Genomic DNA, 19,456 nt, shown 5'->3' with positions numbered 1-19,456 from the left:
CCTCAAATGCAAGAAGAAGAAGAAGAAGAGGGATCTGGAAACTGCAGAAAACTAATTGATAAACACGTGATAACTGTATTATTAGTATGAATTATTACTAATTTATGTATTATTAGTATGTATTATTATTGTTAGTTAGTATGTATTATTAGTACTCTGTAGGCGGCGCGGCTCTGGCCAGCAGCGGCCTCTGCAGCCTGTCCGCGTTTTTTAGTATGTATTTTATGTTGGGGTGTGTGTGTGGGGGGTGCAGGGGTTATTGTTTTGAATCTCTCCCTGCACTGGAGTTAGTATGTATTATTACTATTACCATTTATTAACTATTGCGATAGATGTGGCCCGCCATCCGCTCACAAACATGTGTCCTGGCCCGGAGGCTAACGGCAGGTGCAAAAAAAGTTGCCGACCCCTGAAGAGATCCTGTAAATAAACTCAAGAGAGACACCGGGGGCTCACCAAGATTGCGACCTCAAATTGGCTTCAAACAATCGCCATCGCCCCCTAGTTTGACTAGGGACTAGATGAGTAGGATGGGATAACATAGACCTAGTGTAAAATGAACAGGCGATGGGGTCTATTGTGTGTAATGTATGGCTGCAGAAACGGATTCGTTGGACCTCCAGGGGTCCAAAGGGACTCTTGACTCTCTTAACCGATGCCGCCATCCGCTCACACAACATGTGTCCTGGCCCCTATGCAAAAAAAGTTGCCGACCCCTGATGTAAATAAATCAAGAGAGAGCTCAAGATTGTCAAATTAAATTGCCCCCAGTTTGTAGGGACTAGATGAGTAGGTGGGATAACATAGACCTAGTGTGAACAGGCGATCTATTGTCAGGCGTGGACTCGTTGGGCCAAAGGGCCTGTTTCCATGCCTTATCTTTCAGTCAGTCGTACCGGCAATAGAACAATGAAATTCTTACTTGTGCAGCTTTGCAGGAACATTAATGTAATAACAGACAAATAGGCATACAATAATCAATAATACAATAAAGAAATAATCAGCAATATTAGGTAACCAGGCTATAATAGTAAAAAAAAAATTGAAGTTTGTAAAGCAACCAAACACCGTTATTTTTGTTGTTAATTATGGTGTTTACAGACTATTATGTTTACGTATCTGTTGTGCTGCTGCAAATAAGAATGTAATTGTTCCATTTTGGGAAATATGACAATTAAACACTCTTAATACTCTGGAGGAAAAGCCGGAACGGGGTACTGATTTTGGATGATCAGCAATGATCATATTGAATGGCGGTGCTGGCTCAAAGGGCCGAATGGCCTACTCCTGCACCTATTGTCTATGTTAACCTTTGAAGGCAATAACAAAGCGCTTTCCTGCTACAAACAAGAAGTTGGGAAATTACATGAAAATGGTTTTGAACGTTTTTGCTACTTAATGTGGAAGAAATCATATGTGTCCATTGAATAACGATCTTTTTTGGAATTAACAGGAGAATATCATTGGCAAGCCCTCGTCAGCTTTTTAAATCCTCCAACATGACACAACGTTGGCAAAGACGGGAGATTTCAAACTTTGAATACTTGATGTTCCTCAACACAGTGGCAGGTACGTTACAGACAGCCTACTCTTTAGAGAGCAGATACAAGGGACTGCAGGTGCTGGTTGACTACAAAAATACACAAATGCTGGAGTAACTCAGTGGGTCAGCAGGTGACCTTTTTGGGTCAGAACCTTTCTTCAGCCTGGGTTGTTGTTGGTTAGTTACCTAAAATTAGAAAATTCAATGTTATAGAATCAAACAGCGCAGAAACAGGCCCTTCAGCCCAACTTACCCGCACCGGCCAACATATCCCATGTACTCTACGCCCACCTGCCTGTGTTTGGCCCATATCCCTCTAAATCCTATCCTATCCATGTACCCGTCTAAATGTTTCTTAAATGCTGCGTGAGTACCTGCCTCAACTACCTCCTCCGGTAGTTCATTCCATACACTCATCACCCTTTGTGTAAAACATGATCCCTCGGGTTCCTATTAAATCTTTCCCCCTGACCTTAAACCTATGTCCTGTGGTTCTCAATTCCCATACTCTAGGCAAGAGACTCTGCGTTTACACGATCTATTCCTCTCATGATTTTGTACACCTCTATTAGATCACCCCCTCAACCTCCTGCGTTCCAAGGAATAGTGTTCTAGCCTGCTCAACCTCTCCCTATAGCTCAGGCCCTCGAGTCCTGGCAACATCCTCGTAAATACTGTTCATACTGTTGTAAGCGATCCAAGCGGAATATGAGGTGCTGTTCCTACAGTTTGTATGAGGCCTCATTCTAGCAACGGAGGAGACCCAAGACAGAAAGGTCGATACGGGAATGGGAAGGGGAGTTAAAGTGGTTCGCAACCGGGAGATCCAGCAGAGCATGTGCTCTGTGAAAGTACTCTTCTTTACATGTTTATAAATCTAGGTTTGTCTTGATAGTTCACATTTATCCAGCCAAAGTCTGCTACAGAGCCATGATGGATACTGAGGCTATCACATTAAATTTTTATCAGGAGACACATAAGCTGCCACTGTGACTGTAGATTCATTTATTGTTACTAAGGTTATCCTGCAGTCTCACTGTGCCATTTCTTTGTTGACAGCTTTGTCTAAAACTGAAGCTTTATTAGAGTCTACAAGCCATTTTCAGAGTGTGCCTGGAAATAATAACGAGAAAATGAAATTTTAGTGCGTTGTCACTCAAGATCACGGCAGCTAGACAGTATTTCACGAATGGCACAGCATTCTGCTCAGTGCAACATCTTGACGTGGCAGATTAATAGAAAGCAACATAAGTATACTTGAAAATAGGGAGATTTTGGTTTGTACCAGACGGTAAAACAAAGGCACAACATGCTGTGCGTTTCCAAACAATGCATGCATTTTCCACTATTTTATTTTCTGATCGGTGTGTGATTGAAGTTTACACTGAATAATTATGTATAGGTTTGGTTGCAGCATGCACTGTGCTTATTATTGCTATCTAATTAGATGTAACTTGATCTGCTTACATGGAAAAAAAACATTAAAAAATCTTTCCTAATGAACTGGAGATGACAAAATGTCTGTTAAATGTTGGGATGCAGACAAGCTGAGGAATAACAACTATAAACGTGTTATACTCAAGTACATTAAAGATATGGCTGATGTTCAGTGTTTTATCAGTACCAGTTGCCTGCCTTCTTTCAGAGTTAAAATAAAAATTAGATCTTAAGATTTGAGATGAACAAATTTAAGTTTAATTGCACACGTGGATCAGTCTTGAAGTTTGAAGCTGTGTTTCGTGTATACATACCTATGAAGCTCCTATGTTATCCTCTTAATAAAGTAATGCAGCACGGAAACAGGCCCTTCGGCCCAACATGCTCATGCTGACCAAGGTGCCCCGTCTATACGAGCCCCACCTGCCAGTGTTCGGCCCACATCCCTCTAAACCTTTCCTATCCATGCACCTGATTAAGTGTATTTTACATGTTGTTATAGTACCAGGCTCAACTACCTCCTCTGGCAGCTCTGTGTGAAAATGTTGCTCCTCAGGATACTATTAAACCTTTCCTTTTTCCCCTTAAACCTATGCCCTCTAGTTTTTGATTCCTCTACCTTGGGGAAATGACTCTGTTCATTTACCCTAACTATTTCCCAAATTATTTTTAACACCTCTATAAGATCACTCCTCAGTCTCCTGAGTTCCAGCCTGCCCAACCTCATCCTGTAGCTCAGGCCCTGAAGTCCAGGCAATATCCTTGTCAATCTCCTCTGTACTCTTATCCGCTTGATGGTGAGGTAAGAATTAAAGGAACTCATTGGCCAGATTTTGCGAGAAAAGCCATCAGCATTTGCGGTCATTGCACTGTGAATGTGGTTTGAATGCATAGCTTGGTTATTGATGTAAAACCTAACTATGCTGTTGGTGATTCAGCACTCTCACTGAAATCATGGCACTACTTTGCAGCCTTCCCCACTACAAATAAGGGGGGGGGGGGGGGGGGGGGGGGGGGAATGAATTTATTAAAACTTTAATTACATATAAACCAATCTTATTGTAATAAACAATGCACCAAAATGAAAACATTACTGCTTGGTTTGGGAACAGGTCTGCCCAAGACCTCATGAAATTGCAGAGTCGTAGATGTAGGCCAGTCCATCACACAGACCAGCCTTCCCACCATTGACTCCATTTACATTTCATACGGCTTTGGAAAAGCAGCCAACATAATTTTTATGTATAAAGGTGGTTCTGATATAACGCATGTCATCTTAAAGAAAATTGGATATAATGCAAATGATGAATTAGGAAATACTATTTGTGTTACATGGGCCAATTGGTTGAAACGCGATTTTGATCAGGAACTAGAGAACTACTTTAAAGTTATTTTGCAAACAGGTATACAGAAAAAAAGGCTGTCTTGGAAAAAAGTCTAAAATGTTTACATGTTAACTCCCTGCAGTAGTCTCTGAGAAACCTAGGCTACTAATTTCATTGTGGGCGGCCATTGAAATTGACAAGCGATCGCTTTCATTGACATTTCCATTAAATAATGTAACGTACAGCTTTTAGTATTTTTAATTAAAGCTATTAAAAATACTTTTATATTTGTAAATCCTGTGGTGAAAAACAACGTTGTTATTGCTTCTATTCCGTTTATAACCTTTTATACAAGGATAAAATCTAAAACTATTCTGCTTCACAGCGCCAGAGACCCAGTTTGATCCTGACCTCGGGAGCTGTCTGTGTAGAGTTTGCACATTCTTCCTTGTGGGTTTTCTTCAGTATCAGTATCAGTATATCTTTATTGTCATTTCCTGAGTACTCACATACCCAGAGGAAACAAAAAAACATTGCTCAACCAGTGTCCATTCAGTGTGCAGTACAAATAACAACAAATAAATAGAAATAAAAAAGACATATATCATGAACAAATTTAAATTTAAACACTCTACTCTCTACTAAACATCAACAGGCGTTCCGATCGACAGCTGCTGCAGTGTGTCCAGGTTGATGGTTGGTGCGCGATACTTTGGCAGGGGGCTAAGTCCGTTTATCAGTCTTATAGCCAGCAGGAAGAAGCTGAGGAGCATCCTGCTGGTTTTGCAGCTAATGCTCCTGTACCTCTTCCCAGATGGCAGGATGGAGAATATGTGTTGCGATGGGTGGTAGGGGTCTTTGATGATGGAGATGGCTCTGTTGATACATCTCTTCCTGTATATGTCCAGCAAGAAGGGGAGTGGAGCACCAATAATCCTGCTGGCGGTCTTCACAATCCTGTCAAGTTGGTGCCGTTCGTACGCCTTGCAGCTCCCGAACCAGGAAGTGATGCCGTTGGTTAATGTGCTCTCGATTGTCCCCCTATAAAAAGTTCGTAGATGTGTAGTGGGGAGACCTGCTTTACGTAGTCTTCGGAGAGGGTGTAGTCGCTGCTGGGCTCTCTTGACCAGTGCTGTGGTGTTGGTTGTAGACATCAGGTCATCTGACAGGTGGAGTCCTAGGAACTTCACGCTGCTGACCCTTTCCACATCAGCTCCATCGATGTGCAGAGGTGTATGGTGTTGTTTTCCCGCCCTCCTGAAGTCAACCACCATCTCCTTAGTTTTTCCCACGTTGAGAATGAGGTTGTGGGATTTGCACCATCCTGTGAGCAGCTCCACCTCCATCCTGTACGCCGACTCATCATTGTCACTGATGAGACCCACAACTGTTGTGTCATCAGCGAACTTGTTGATGAACTTCTTATTGAGTCTAGCAGTACAGTCGTGTGTAAGCAGACTAAACAGCAGGGGGCTTAGGACACAGCCTTGGGGCGAGCCAGTGCTCACGGCTATGGTTTTTGATGTCCTACTGCCCACCCTGACTGTCTGCTGCCGTTGTGATAGAAAGTTCAGGACCCAGTTACATGTGCCAGCATCAACCCCCAATAGCTCCAACTTCTCCACCAGCTGCTGCGGAATGATTGTGTTAAACGCAGAGCTGAAGTCTATGAAGAGGATCCTGGCATAAGTATTTTTCCGATCAAGGTGTGACAGTACGAGGTTCAGTGTTGTTGAGACTGCAGTGGGATCGGTTGGCTCTGTAGGCAAACTGCAGTGGGTCTAGGTCGGCAGGTAGACTCTTTTCAGGTGCTCCGTGTTCCTCCCACGTCCCAAAGACTTGCGGGTTTGTAGGTTAATTGGCTTCTGTAAACTATCCCTAGTGTGTAGGGAGTGGATGCGAAAGTGGGATAACATAGAACTAGTGTGAATGGGTGGTCAATGGCTGGCATGGATTCAATGGGCAGAAGAGCCTGTTTCTATGCTGTCTTTCTGAAACTAAAAATTAAAACATTACTGAAAAATGTATTGCAGCTTTTGTTTTTCCAATGCCTTGCCACTTTTGTTGCAAATCAATGCATTTCAGAACTTTTATGCATTTGATCCAGAATCCACCCAAAGCAGAAAGGTTCTGGGAAAATTTGTATATGTATTATGTTTCTGTCAGTATACAGTTATATATCAATATTCTACATGCTACCAGTCCTAAAGATGAGGAAAATATTTTCCATAATCATTTAGGACCCCAAGTAAGGATATTGGTACAGCATTACAAATTTCCCAGGTTTTCACTGAATATAGATAATACACATGTGTGAGTGCCATGTCTACACAAACAATGATCCGCAGAACAACCATCTCTTGCCTTCTGTAGCTGTGCATCAGAGAAACCTGTAGCAAAGCGTTTAAAGAAATGGTCTTACATTGACTGACCACAGGAAGTAGCATGTGATCTGAAGAAGGGTCGCAAACCGAAAAGTCACCTGACCCACTGAGTTACTCCAGCACTTTGTGTTTTTTTTTTTGTTAATCAGCATCTGCTATTGCTTCTGTGCCTATTTTACTGCTCCACTACGAAATTTCCTCAAGGTATGCCTACTTTGAAGAAGTTCTCCTCCTCTCTCGGACAGAAGTTGTGTGACACCCTCTCTCACTGCTCCCCCTCTGTGATTCCCACTGCTCGCCTGCATTTTCTGATCAGGACTCGCTACCACAGCCACGTGTAGAGTTTGAAGGAGGATCCCGACCCGAAACATCATCCATCCATGTTTTCCAGAGATGAGGGTCAGAACATGATCGAAGAGCAGGAATTCAGTGCCCCAACTGCTGAGTTACTGCAGCACTTGGTACCAAATTTTGAAGTTTATCATGTTTTCCCCAATGAGTGTATCCCCATGAATTCAATAGATTTACTGCCATCCTAATGTCTTACTGAGTAATTTTTACATTATTAAGAAAACATTTGTTACTGTTTTCAGCACATTTTTGCTTAACAAAATATCAATCCATGCATCAGCTTTATGTGCAATACAAGAGTTTTTTAAAGGTATTCATGCAGAAGTCCTGAAGAAGGATCCCGACCTGAAATGTCACCTATTGCTGTCTGACCCGCTGAGTTACTCCAGCACTTTGTGTCCTTTCATGCAAAAGTCATGTTTTCAAATGTATGTTACATAATTGAAGCAAAACATATTTGACAAACAATTCTCTCTTCCTTGCTAGGGCGGACGTACAATGATTTAAACCAGTACCCGGTGTTTCCGTGGGTTATTACGAATTATGAGTCTGAGGAGCTGGACCTGACCCTACCAGGCAACTTCCGGGACCTATCAAAGGTATCTTTCAACAGTGCTGAAACCAAGCCTTGTTAACATTCCTCCATTGGGAAGGCAGGGGTTCCAGGTTTCTGGCTCGGCTTAGCCAAGCCATGAGGATCTCATTAAATAGGTCCAAAATGCTCATACTATTGATAATATTTTCTATGATTGATTTCAACATATTGATGGCATATATGAGTTTTATAACAATCCTACTCATAAAACATGTGTATAAAATCATGAGGGTAATAGAGAGGGTGAATGCGCAGAATCTTTTACCCAGATTATAGGGAACCAAAAACAAGAGGATATAGATTTAAGGTGAGAGGGACAAAATTAATATGAACCTGAGGGGCAACATTTTCACTCATAGGGTGGAGGGTATATGGAATGAGCAGCCAGAGGAGGTACTATAAAAGTACTATGAGGCAGGTACTATAAAAGTATTTAAAAGGGCCAATTGTGGGCAAATTGGACAAGCATAGATGGGGCATCGTGATTGGCATGGACTCGTGGGGCTGAGGGACCTGTTTCCGTGCTGTATTCTATGAAAAAAAATCTCCATGGAGATGAGTAAAGCGAGAAGAGTAGAAGTGTGAAGGGCTATGAAACTGGGAGGAGCGTAGGGCAACCATTAATGCCGGTGACGTATAGGCAAGGTTCCAATGCTGCATGCAGCAGCCCTGGGGGAGGGGCTGGGTGTTGGGGGGACATACTGTAATGGATTGGGTCAGCTGGGCCAGGACTAAGAGGCATGATCGAATTGAGGATGTCAGAAGTTGGGAGCCTGTCCTGTACATCAGGGAACCATATATTTTGTATCTGTATGGATTCCATGCAAAGCAAAGCTTTTCACTGTGACAATAATAAACATGAAGCTAAACTTTTATTGGAATTAAAACAGGTTGATTGCTGTTTTAAATATAAAGATAATATTGCTTTAAATCCCACAGGTTTCACTACATCCAGCATGGTGCAACTCTGTAGGAGAGAACTGCAAAAGCTGCAAATAGACACAAAATGCTGGAATAACCCAGCGCGTCAGGCAGTACCTCTGGAGAAATGGAATAGTTGACGTTTCGGGTCTGAAGGAGGGTTCCGACCCAAAACGGCACCTATTCCTTGTACCCAGAGATGCTACCTGACCAGATTCAGATTCAACTTTATTGTCATTGTGCAGTGTACAGTACAGAGACAACGAAATGCAGTTAGCATCTCCCTAGAAGAGTGACATAAATATGAGCAATAAATAAATCTATTTACGTGCATACAGTCATAGTATTTTTATCTTGGTGGGAGGAGTGTCTGGGGGGGGGGGTGTCTGGGGGGGGGGAAGGGGGCGGGGGGGGGGGGGGGGGGGATTGGCAATCACCGAGGTACGGTGTTGAGTAGTGTAACAGCCGCAGGGAAGAAGCTGTTCCTGGACCTGCTGGTTCGGCAACGGAGAGACCTGTAGCGCCTCCCGGATGGTAGGAGGGTAAACAGTCTGTGGTTGGGGTGAGAGCAGTCCTTGGCGATGCTGAGCGCCCTCCGCAGACAACGCTTGCTTTGGACAGACTCAATGGAGGGGAGTGAGGAACCGGTGATGCGTTGGGCAATTTTCACCACCCTCTACAGTGCTTTCCGGTCGGAGACAGAGCAGTTGCCATACCATACTGTGATACAGTTGGTAAGGATGCTCTCGATGGTGCAGCGGTAGAAGTTCACCAGAATCTGAGGAGACAGATGGACCTTCTTTAGTCTCCTCAGGAAGAAGAGACGCTGGTGAGCCTTCTTGACCAGAGTTGAGGTATTGTGGGTCCAAGAGAGGTCATCAGAGATGTTGACCCCCAGGAACCTGAAGCTAGAAACACGTTCCACCTCCATCCCGTTAATGTGGATGGGGGTGTGCGTGCCACCCCTAGACTTCCTGAAGTCTACAATGAGCTCCTTGGTCTTCTTGGAGTTAAGGGCCAGGCTGTTGTCAGCGCACCATGCTGCTAGGAACTGGACCTCCTGCCTATAGGCCGACTCATCGTTGTTGCTGATGAGGCCAATCACCGTTGCATCATCTGCATACTTGATGATGGTGTTAGTACCATGTACAGGTGTGCAGTCGTAGGTGAAGAGGGAGTAGAGGGGGCTCAGCACACAGCCCTGTGGAACGCCAGTGTTCAAGGTGAGGGTTGAAGAGGTGTGCTTGTCTAACCTAACAGACTGGGGCCTGTTGGTTAGAAAGTCCAGTATCCAGTTGCAGAGGGAGGGGTCGATGCCCAGGTCACCGAGTTTGGTGATCAGTTTAGAGGGTATGATGGTGTTGAATGCTGAGCTGTAATCGATGAACAGCATTCTTACGTAAGTGTCTCTGTTGTCGAGGTGGGAGAGGGCGGAGTGAAGTGCCATTGAGATGGCATCCTCCGTACTCCTGTTCTTGCGGTAGGCAAACTGATAGGGATCCAATGTGACGGGGTAGGCAGCCTTTGAGGTGTGCCAGGACCAGCCTCTCGAAGCACTTGGTGATGATGGGAGTAAGTGCAACTGGGCGGAAGTCGTTGAGGCTTGCCGCAGTGGAGTGTTTGGGCACTGGCACGATGGAGGTGGTTTTAAGGCACGTGGGGACAACTGCTTGGGCAAGTGACAGGTTGAAGATGTCAGTCGAGACGTCTGTCAGCTGCGCAGCACAGGCACTGAGCACGCGCCCGGGGATGCCGTCAGGGCCAGCAGCCTTACGTGCATTAGTCCTACTCAGTGCCACGTACACGTCGTAGGGGGTGAGTGTGAGGGGCTGGTGATCGGCAGGGAGCACAGCCTTGATGGCCATCTCTAGATTGTCCCTGTCAAAGCAGCCATAGAAGTGGTTAAGCTCCTCAAGGAAGGAGGCATTGCTGGATGTTGGGGTGGTGTTGGTGGGTCTATAGTCCGTGATGGCCTGGATGCCTTGCCACATGCGTCGGGGGTCGGAGTTGTTGTTGAAGTGCTCCTCAATCCTGAGCTTATGGCAGTGCTTGGCCTTCTTGATGCCCCTCTTCAGGTTAGCCCTAGATGAACTGTAGGCTCGGGCATCGCCTGACCTGAAAGCGGTGTCCCGTGCTTTCAGCAGTAGCCTGACCTCGCTGTTCATCCATGACTTCTGATTCTGGAATATGGTCACCCGTTTGAGGGAGGTGACACTGTTGATGCTGGAGTTTATAAAGTCCAGAACAGAGGATGTATAGGAATCGATGTCCATGTGTTACTCCAGCATTTTGTGTCTATCTGTGGTACAACTCAGATATTAACCACGTTGTAAATAACACGCTGCACGGTGGCGCAGTGATAGAGTTGCTGCCTTACAGCACTTGCGACACCGGAGACCCAGGTTCGATCCTGACTATGGGTGCTGTCTGTATGTAGTTTGTACTTTCTCCCCATGACCGCGTGTGTTTTCTCTGAAATTTTTGGTTTCCTCCCAAACTCCAAAGACATACAGGTTTGTAGGTTAATTGGCTTGGTATAAGTGTAAATTGTCCCTAGTGTGTGTAGGGTAACATTAATATGCGGGGATCGCTGGTCGAGGCGGACTGGGTGGGCTGAAGGGCCTGTTTCTGCATGGTATCTCTCAACGAAACTAAACTAAACTACCATTTCTACAATTTGCAAGTAAAAGGTGCTGCACCTTTCACTGAGTGAGCAAAATGAAATGGGGGGAAATACAATCAATACAATACAATCAGTTTTATTCGTCACTTGCACTTAAAATGAATTTACCAGCAGCGATACAATTAAAAAGAACACACAAAAACATAATAAAAATTTAACACAAACATTCATCACAGCATTCATCACTGCGGTGGAAGGCTCAAAATTTGGCCAGTCCCCCTCCATTTCCCCCCGCTGCGGGCATCCAGATGTGAAAGTCAAGGTAAGTCCTGAAACGGTGCCTCAGGTCCCCCGGCGGTCGAAGGAGACCACCGCGGGGCTTCAGGTTGGTGTGGACCCCCCCTCCTAGTGGTAAGTCAGGCCACAGGCCCTGGAGGTCCAAACGAAATGGTTTCTGCAGCCATACGGTCGAAGATTTAAAGTCCCCCCTGTACCGCCACCGCCAGCCGCAGTAGCACGCAGCCTCGGCGGTTCGACTCCCCTTCCAGGGATCCCGGAGGAGGGCATAGTCAAGAGAGAGGTACAAGAGTTCAATTTACTGGTCATTTGGACCCCAGAGGTCAACGAAATGCCGTCGTCTGCAGCCAGTACATTACATACAAATAGACCCCAGACACAACATTAATACATTAACACGATACCGCAGCCAGAAGCACCGCAGACCGCAGGGCCGGCGGTCGAAGTTCCCCTCCAGGGATCCCCGGCGAGGGACCCCCCTCCTGGTGGTAAGTCCCCGCCACCCTCGCGGTAGAAGTTGGCCGCGGGCCGGCGGTGGAAGCCCCGGGCCGGCGGTGGAAGCTTCTTCTTCTCCCGGGCCGCCAACGAGGGATCCCAGGCTGCGGACGGCGCGCTAGCTGGAGCTCTGCAGACCACGGCTTCAGGCTGCCGCGGGCCAGCAAAACGGAGCGCTCCCCACCGGCGAGCCCTGGCGAAGGCTCGCCCGCTCCGTGACGAGAGTCCACGCTGCGCCCGCTGCTGATGCCCCGTGCGTGTCTCCGGGAAAGGCCGCCTGATCCTCGATGTTAGGCCACGGCGTAGGCAACATGGAAAAAGTAGCCTCTCCATGGAGGAGGCGATCGAAGCGGTTTCCCCCTTACCCCCCCACACAAAACACACAGAGAAACATTAAAAACATACAAAAATTTTTTTTAAAGTAGTAAAAAACAGACACGCTGCTGACGTTGGTGTTGGCGTTGGGATGAATCACATTAGAAAATGTCTGATCCGACTACCTGGTGCACAAAGGTCTGTCTTGTTAAGGCCCGAAAACAAATGGAGTTTCATTTCAGTTTCTAGGCAAAAGTCTCTCAGCATCAGGCTAATAAAATTAATAACGATAGATGGTGGCTGTGTTAATAAGAAATCAGCTAAACATAAATGAATCAGTAACTTAATGACTTCGAAGTCCAGACAGACATTGATTGTATTTTGAGCGTTAGGTCTCAGTATTGGTGTACACATCATACAGTATGTGGACATTTGAATGGCAAGTTGCATCAAGCACCGTCTTGCTGCTGGTGATGGTGCACCTGCAGTAAGTGCCCACAAATTGCCCATGCTTTGTATAAGCAATATCAATCGTCCAGAAGAGAGTCTGCTCCCATATTATGCGGTGAAGCGGCAAACAAAATCCCCTTAGAAATTAATCAAAGAGGGCGTTAGACTTTAGAGATACAGCACGGAAACAGGCCCTTTGGCCCACCAAGTCCAGTCTGCCTAGCGATCACCCCGTACACTAGCACTATCCTACACACTAGGGCCAATTTACAATTTTTACAAAAGCCAATCATCCTACAAACCTGCATGTTTTTGGGATAAGGGAAGAAACCGAAGCAGAACCAAAGAAAACCCACGTGGTCACCAGGAGACCATACAAACTCTGTACAGAGAGCACCATAGTCAGGATCGAACCTGGGTCTCGGGCACTGTAAGGCAGCAACTCTACCGCTGCGCCACTGTGTCCACCTCAAAGGAAGGTTATGCTCTGGATTAGCATTGAATTTTGATGAAACCTACCTAATAGTGAAAGGCCTGGACAGAGCGGATGTGAAAAGGATGTTTCCAGTAGTGGGGCAACTTCAAAATAAAAGCACCTACCTTCAGAATGGAGATTGGGATAAATTTCTTTAGCGAGATGGTGGTGAATCTGTGAAATTCAGTGCCGCAGATGGCAGTGGATACCAAGTCAGTATTTTTAAATCGGCGATTGATATTAGTCATTAGTAAGAGCATCAAAGGTTAAGCGGAGAAGGCAGAAGAATGGGTTGTGAGGAAAAATAGATAAGCCATGATCGAAAGAGTGAAGCAGATTCGATGGGTCGAATGGCCTAATTCTGCTCTTATATCTTATGATCTTATGGTCTTATACACAAATAAATTCTTCGGTAGACTAGTCTACAGCAAAAGGTTTACTCACCAAAATGCCTGCTGCTTTGTAAAGACAACCAGAAAATGTATATTCAATGTCAAAGAATATGAAACCAACTTTTGTCACGTATTCTTTTGCTCCAGAAACGCTTCCTGACCCACTGGGTTACTCCAGCATTTTGTCTTTGCTATAAACCAGCATCTGCAGTTCCTACCTACACAAAGAATGGAAGGTCTGACTGGGAAATAGTCATGAGTAGAAGCATGGAAATGCCATAGCATAGAAGTAGGCATTTGAGTTCACATTGGCTTCCACAAGTTTCATTTCACTTATCTTTCCCTGTCAATCTGCAAATGTTCCTCCCTCAATTATCAATTCAAGTCCTTTTCCAAGGTGGCAATTAAATGTTTGTATCATCTTTGAAAACTGTGAATCACAGATCACACTAGCAGAGTTATGCTTAGTTCTGCCACAGCTAATTATCAGTAATAGGGTGTGCACCACTTGTTAAGACTTGACACAACATTTTCAGGCTATTTGTCATGGAGAGTCATAGTCATATAGCACGGAAACAGGCCCTTGATCCAAACTCATCCATGCCAATCAAATTGTTCCATCTTAGCTAATCCCATTTGCCCATGTTTGGCCATCTTCACACCCTGCCTCCTTCAAAGACTCTATCCCCTACTCCCAACTCCTCCGTCTACGCCGCTATGCGCCCAAGATGAGGTGTTCCATACTAGGACATCCGAGGTGTCCACATTCTTTAGGGAACATGGGTTCCCCTCTCCTGTCATAGATGAGCCCCTCATTCGTGTCTCCTCGATACCCCGCAGCTCCGCACTTGCTCCCCCTCCCCCTAGTCGCAACAGAGACAAAGTCCCCCTAGTCCTTTCCTTCCACCCCATCAGCCGTCGCATACAACACATAATCTTCCGAAATTTCCACCACGTCCAACGGGATCCCACCACTAGCTACATTTTCCCAACTCCACCCCTTTCCCCCTTCCGCAGAGACTGTTTGCTCCACAACTTCTTCGTTAACTCATCCCTTCCCACCCAAACCACAACCTCCCCAGGTACCTTCCCCTGCAACTGTAGAAGATGCAACACCTGTCGCTATACCTCCTTCCTCGACTCTGTCCAGGGACCCTGACAAACCTTTCTGGTTAGGCAGAGTTTCACTTGCACCTCCTCCAACCTCATCTACTGTATCCGTTGTTCAAGATGTGGGCTCTTATACATCGGCGAGACCAAAGGCAGACTTCGTCTCACAGAACACCTTCGCTCAGCCGACCTGAACCTACCTGATCTCATAGTCCTCCGTCAATTTTGCCACTTCCAACGTGACCCCACCACTCGCCACATCTTCCCATTCCCCCCCCTTCCCCGTCTGCTTTCCGCAAGGACCGCTCCCTCCTTAACTCTCTGGTCAATTCCTCCCTTTCCTCCTGCACCACCCCTTTCCCCGGGCACTTTCCCTTGCAACCGCAAGGATGCTACACTTGTCGCTTTACCCCCCTCGACTCCATTCAAGGACCTAAGCAGTTGTTCCAGGTGCGACAGAGGTTCACCTGCATCTCCTCCAAACTCATCTATTGCATCCGCTGCTCTAGATGTCAGCTGATCTACATCGGTGAGACCAAGCGTAGGCTTGGCGATCGTTTCGCCCAACACCTCCGCTCGGTCCGCATTAACCAACCTGACCTCCCGGTGGCGCAGCACTTCAACTCCCCCACCCTTGGAGGAACAGCACCTCATATTCCGCTTGGGCAGTTTGCACCCTAGTGGCATAAACATTGACTTCTCCAATTTCCCGCAGCCCCTGCTGTGTTCTCCCCTCCTCAGCCCTCGGGCTCCTCCTCTTCCTTTCTCCTTTCTGTTGCCTGACCCCCCCCCCACCCACATCAGTCTGCAGTGCCTATTTCCTTCGCTCTATAGTTTCTCCAGCACTTTTGTTTACCTTCGATTTTCCAACATCTGCAGTTCCTTCTTAAACACCTACCTGATCTCCCGGTTGCTGGACACTTTAATTCTGGACACTTTAAGTACTGCCCTAGGTCTTCTCCATTGTCAGTGTGACACAAAACGCAAATTGGAGGAACAGCAACTCATATTCTGCTTGGGCAACTTACAGCCCAATGAATATTGATTTCTCTCACTTCAGGTAGCCCTGGCATTCCCTCTTTCTCTATCCCTCCCCCACCCAAGTCGCATTAGCTTCTCATTTCCACCCTACATACAGCTTACAATGGTCTGTTTCCTTTATCATTGTTACTTTTTTGCATCTTTAATACATTGTTCTTTCTCTCCACATCACTGTACCATCACTGTGTCTATTTCCTTAATGATTTTGTATACCTTTATCTCACCTACCTCACCCCTAGCCTGCCCGACCTCTCCCCATAGCTCCGGATCTCACGACCTGGCAACATCCTCGTGAATCTTCTCTGTTCCCTTTTCAACGTAATGACATCCTTCCAATAGCAGGGTGACCAAAATTGATCACAATATTCCAAATGTGACCTCACCAACATCTTGTACAACTGTAACACAATGTCCCAACTTCCATACTCAGTTCCCTGATGGATAAAGGCCAATGTGCCAAACGCCCTTTTCACCACCCTATCTACCTGTGACACCAGTCTGTTCAACCTGTCCTTTAAAATTGTCCTTTAAAAGTCATAATTGTATCCTCTTCTACAGCTTCCCCTTGAAGCTCATTCCAGATACGGACTACTCTCTGAGTGAAAAAGTTGCCCCTGAGGTCCCTCTTAAATCTCTCCCCTGTGTCTTCTAATTTTAGAATCCTTAACCCTGAGGAAAAACGCTGCGAGCATTCACTTTATCCGTGCTGTATACTGTAGCTCCATGACATGTTAAATAAATGAGCGGACATATGACAGAAGTAATATGAGGAAATATGAGGTTATATGATTAAATATGAATAAAAAAGGGGTGGCACCATGGCACAGTGGTAGTTGCTGCCTTACAGCGCCAGAAACCAGGGTTTGATCCTGACTACGGGTGCTGTCTGTACGGAGTTTCCATGTTCTCCCTTTATCTTCATGGGGTTTTTTCGGGTGATCCGGTTTCCTCCCACACTCCAAAGACGTGCAGCTTTGCAGATTAATTGGCTTCTGTAAATTGTCACTGGCGTGTAGGATAGTGCTGGTGTACGGGATGATTGCTGGTCGGCGCAGACTTGGTGGAAATGTTTACTTTATTGCTTTACAGTAGTTGAGAAACTATTAGAAAGTCGTGGAGGTTAAATCATCTTGCACTTTAAAGAATGTGTGTTGTGACCTGATACTGCAAGCCTGGTAAGGTTAAGCCCTTGGATTACAGTGAACATTTCACACACTAAGCAAACCTGCCTGTTTATATCAACTGAATGCAGAGCTTGTGTTTTTTTTTTAACCAGTCATAGAACATAGAGAACATAGAACAGCAGAACATAGGAACAGGCCCTTCAGCCCACAATGTCTGTGCTGAACATGATGCCAAGACTGCCTCATATCTGCCTGCACATAATCTACCTATATCCATCCATGTGCCTATCCAAAGGTTTTTTAAATGCCATTATTGTATCTGCCTCTACCACTGCCCGAGGCAGCATGTTCCAGGCACTTACCACCCCTCTTTGTAAGAATCTTACCCTGCACATCTTGTCTAAAATGTGCCCCTCTTACTTTAAAGCTAGCCCTCTAGTATTTGATATTTCCATCCTGGGAAAAATGGTTGTGACTGCCTACCCTATCTATGCCTCATAATATCTCTAAACTAAACTAAATATACTTTGCTCATTGCTACAATGGGGAGTACTTGCCATGCACCACTTCATGGGACCATGGACAAAATGCTTTCTCATTGAACCTGACCGAATTCTCATTGAAACTTAGCGAATCTCATTGAAACGTACCTCAGAGTGAAAGGCCTAGATAGTGTGGATGTGGAGAGGATGTTTCCATTGGTGGGAGAGTTTAGGACAGGAGGGCACAGCCTCAGAATAAAAGGACATACCTTTAGAAAGGAGATGAGAAGGAATTTATTTCGTGAGAGGTTGGTGAATTTGTGGAATTCATTGCCAAAGATGGTGGTGGACCAAGACATTGGGTATTTTTAAAGCGGAGAATGACAGGTTCTTGATTAGTAAGGGTATGAAAGATTATGGGGAGAAGGCAGAAGAATGAGGTTGAGAGGGAAAGATAGATCAGCCATGATTGAATAGCAGAGTTGACTCCATGGGCCAAATGGCCAAATTCCGTTCCTCTATCTTATGATCTCAAGAGTCAAGAGTGTTTTATTGTCATATGACCCAAACAGAACAATTACATTTTTACTTGCAGCAGCACAACAGAATATGTAAACATAGTACTCATCGTAAACAATATAATAAACTGAGAAAAGATCAGTATATATATACACACAGTGTACTGTGTGTATGTGTGTGTATATACAGTGCCCTCCATAACGTTTGGGACAATGACCCATAATTTATTTATTTGCCTCTGTACTCCACAATTTGACATTTGTAATAGAAAAAAAATCACATGTGGATAAAGTGCACATTGTCAGATTTTAATAAAGGTCATTTTTATACATTTTGGTTTCACCATGTAGAAATTACAGCTGTGTTTATACATAGTTCCCCCATTTCAGGGCACCATAATGTTTGGGACACAGCAATGTCATGTAAATGAAAGTAGTCATGTTTAATATTTTGTTGCATATCCTTTGCATGCAATGACTGCTTGAAGTCTGCGATTCATGGACATCTTCTTTGGTGATGCTCTGCCAGGCCTGTATTGCAGCTTATGCTTGTTTTGGGGGCTTGTCCCCTTCAGTTTTCTCTTCAGCATATAAAAGTCATGCTCAATTGGGTTCAGATTGGGTGATTGACTTGGCCACTCAAGACCATTTTTTAGCTTTAGCAGTATGTTTGGGATCATTGTCTTGCTGTAGAATGAACCACAGGCCTATGAGTTTTAAGACATTTCTTGAACGAGCAGATAGGATGTGTCTATATACTTCAGAATTCATTATGCTACTACCATCAGCAGTTGTATCATCAATGAAGATAAGTGAGCCAGTACCTTCAGCAGCCATACATGCCCAGGCCATAACATCCCACCACCGTGTTTCACAGGTGAGGTGGTATGCTTTGGATCTTGGGCAATTCCTTCTCTCCTCTGCTTTTGCCATCACTCTGATGTGTTAATCTTCGTCTCATCTGTCCGCAAGACCCTTTTCCAGAACTGTGGTTGCTCTTTTAAGTACTTCTTGGCAAACTGCAACCTGGCCATCCTAATTTTGCGGCTAACCGGTGGTTTGCATCTTGCAGTGCAGCCTCTCTATTTCTGTTCATGAAGTCTTCTGTGGACAGTGGTCATTGACAAATCCACACCTGAAGAGTGTTTTTGATCTGTCAGACAGGCGTTTGGGGATTTTTCTTTACTATAGTGAGAATTCTTCTGTCATCAGCTGTGGAGGTCTTCCTTGGCCTGCCAGTCCCTTTGCGATTAGTAAGCTCACCAGTGCTCTCTCCTTAATGATGTTCCAAACAGTTGAATTTGGTAAGCCTTAGGTTTGGCTGATGTCTCTAACAGTTTAATTATTTTTTCTCTGTCTCATAATGGCTTCGTTGACTTTCATTGGCACAACTTTGGTCCTCATGTTGATAAACAGCAATAAAAGTTTCCAAAGACGATGGAAAGACTGGAGGAAAGACTAGGTGCTGAGAGCTCTCATATACTCACATTAAGGAGGCAATGAAACACTCCTGAGCAATTACAAATGCCTGTGAAGCCATGTGTCCCAAACATTATGGTGCCCTGAAATGGGGGGGAC

At 45.2% G+C, this 19,456-nt stretch overlaps 1 protein-coding gene across 3 annotated transcripts in view; it reads left to right on the top strand.

The window, feature by feature from the left end:
- Positions 1–19,456, top strand: part of nbeaa (neurobeachin a) — a 534,111-nt gene that overhangs the window by 426,025 nt on the left and 88,630 nt on the right. For all 3 annotated transcript variants that reach the window (XM_055636835.1, XM_055636837.1, XM_055636834.1), the window contains 2 exons: positions 1,454–1,569; positions 7,527–7,639. In XM_055636835.1, coding sequence (XP_055492810.1) covers positions 1,454–1,569; positions 7,527–7,639 — 229 coding nt within the window. The remainder of the gene's footprint in view (positions 1–1,453; positions 1,570–7,526; positions 7,640–19,456) is intronic.

This window comes from Leucoraja erinacea, chromosome 6 (assembly GCF_028641065.1).
Source record: "Leucoraja erinacea ecotype New England chromosome 6, Leri_hhj_1, whole genome shotgun sequence".
NCBI lineage: Eukaryota > Metazoa > Chordata > Chondrichthyes > Rajiformes > Rajidae > Leucoraja > Leucoraja erinaceus.
This window is presented reverse-complemented; position numbering and strand designations above follow the sequence as displayed.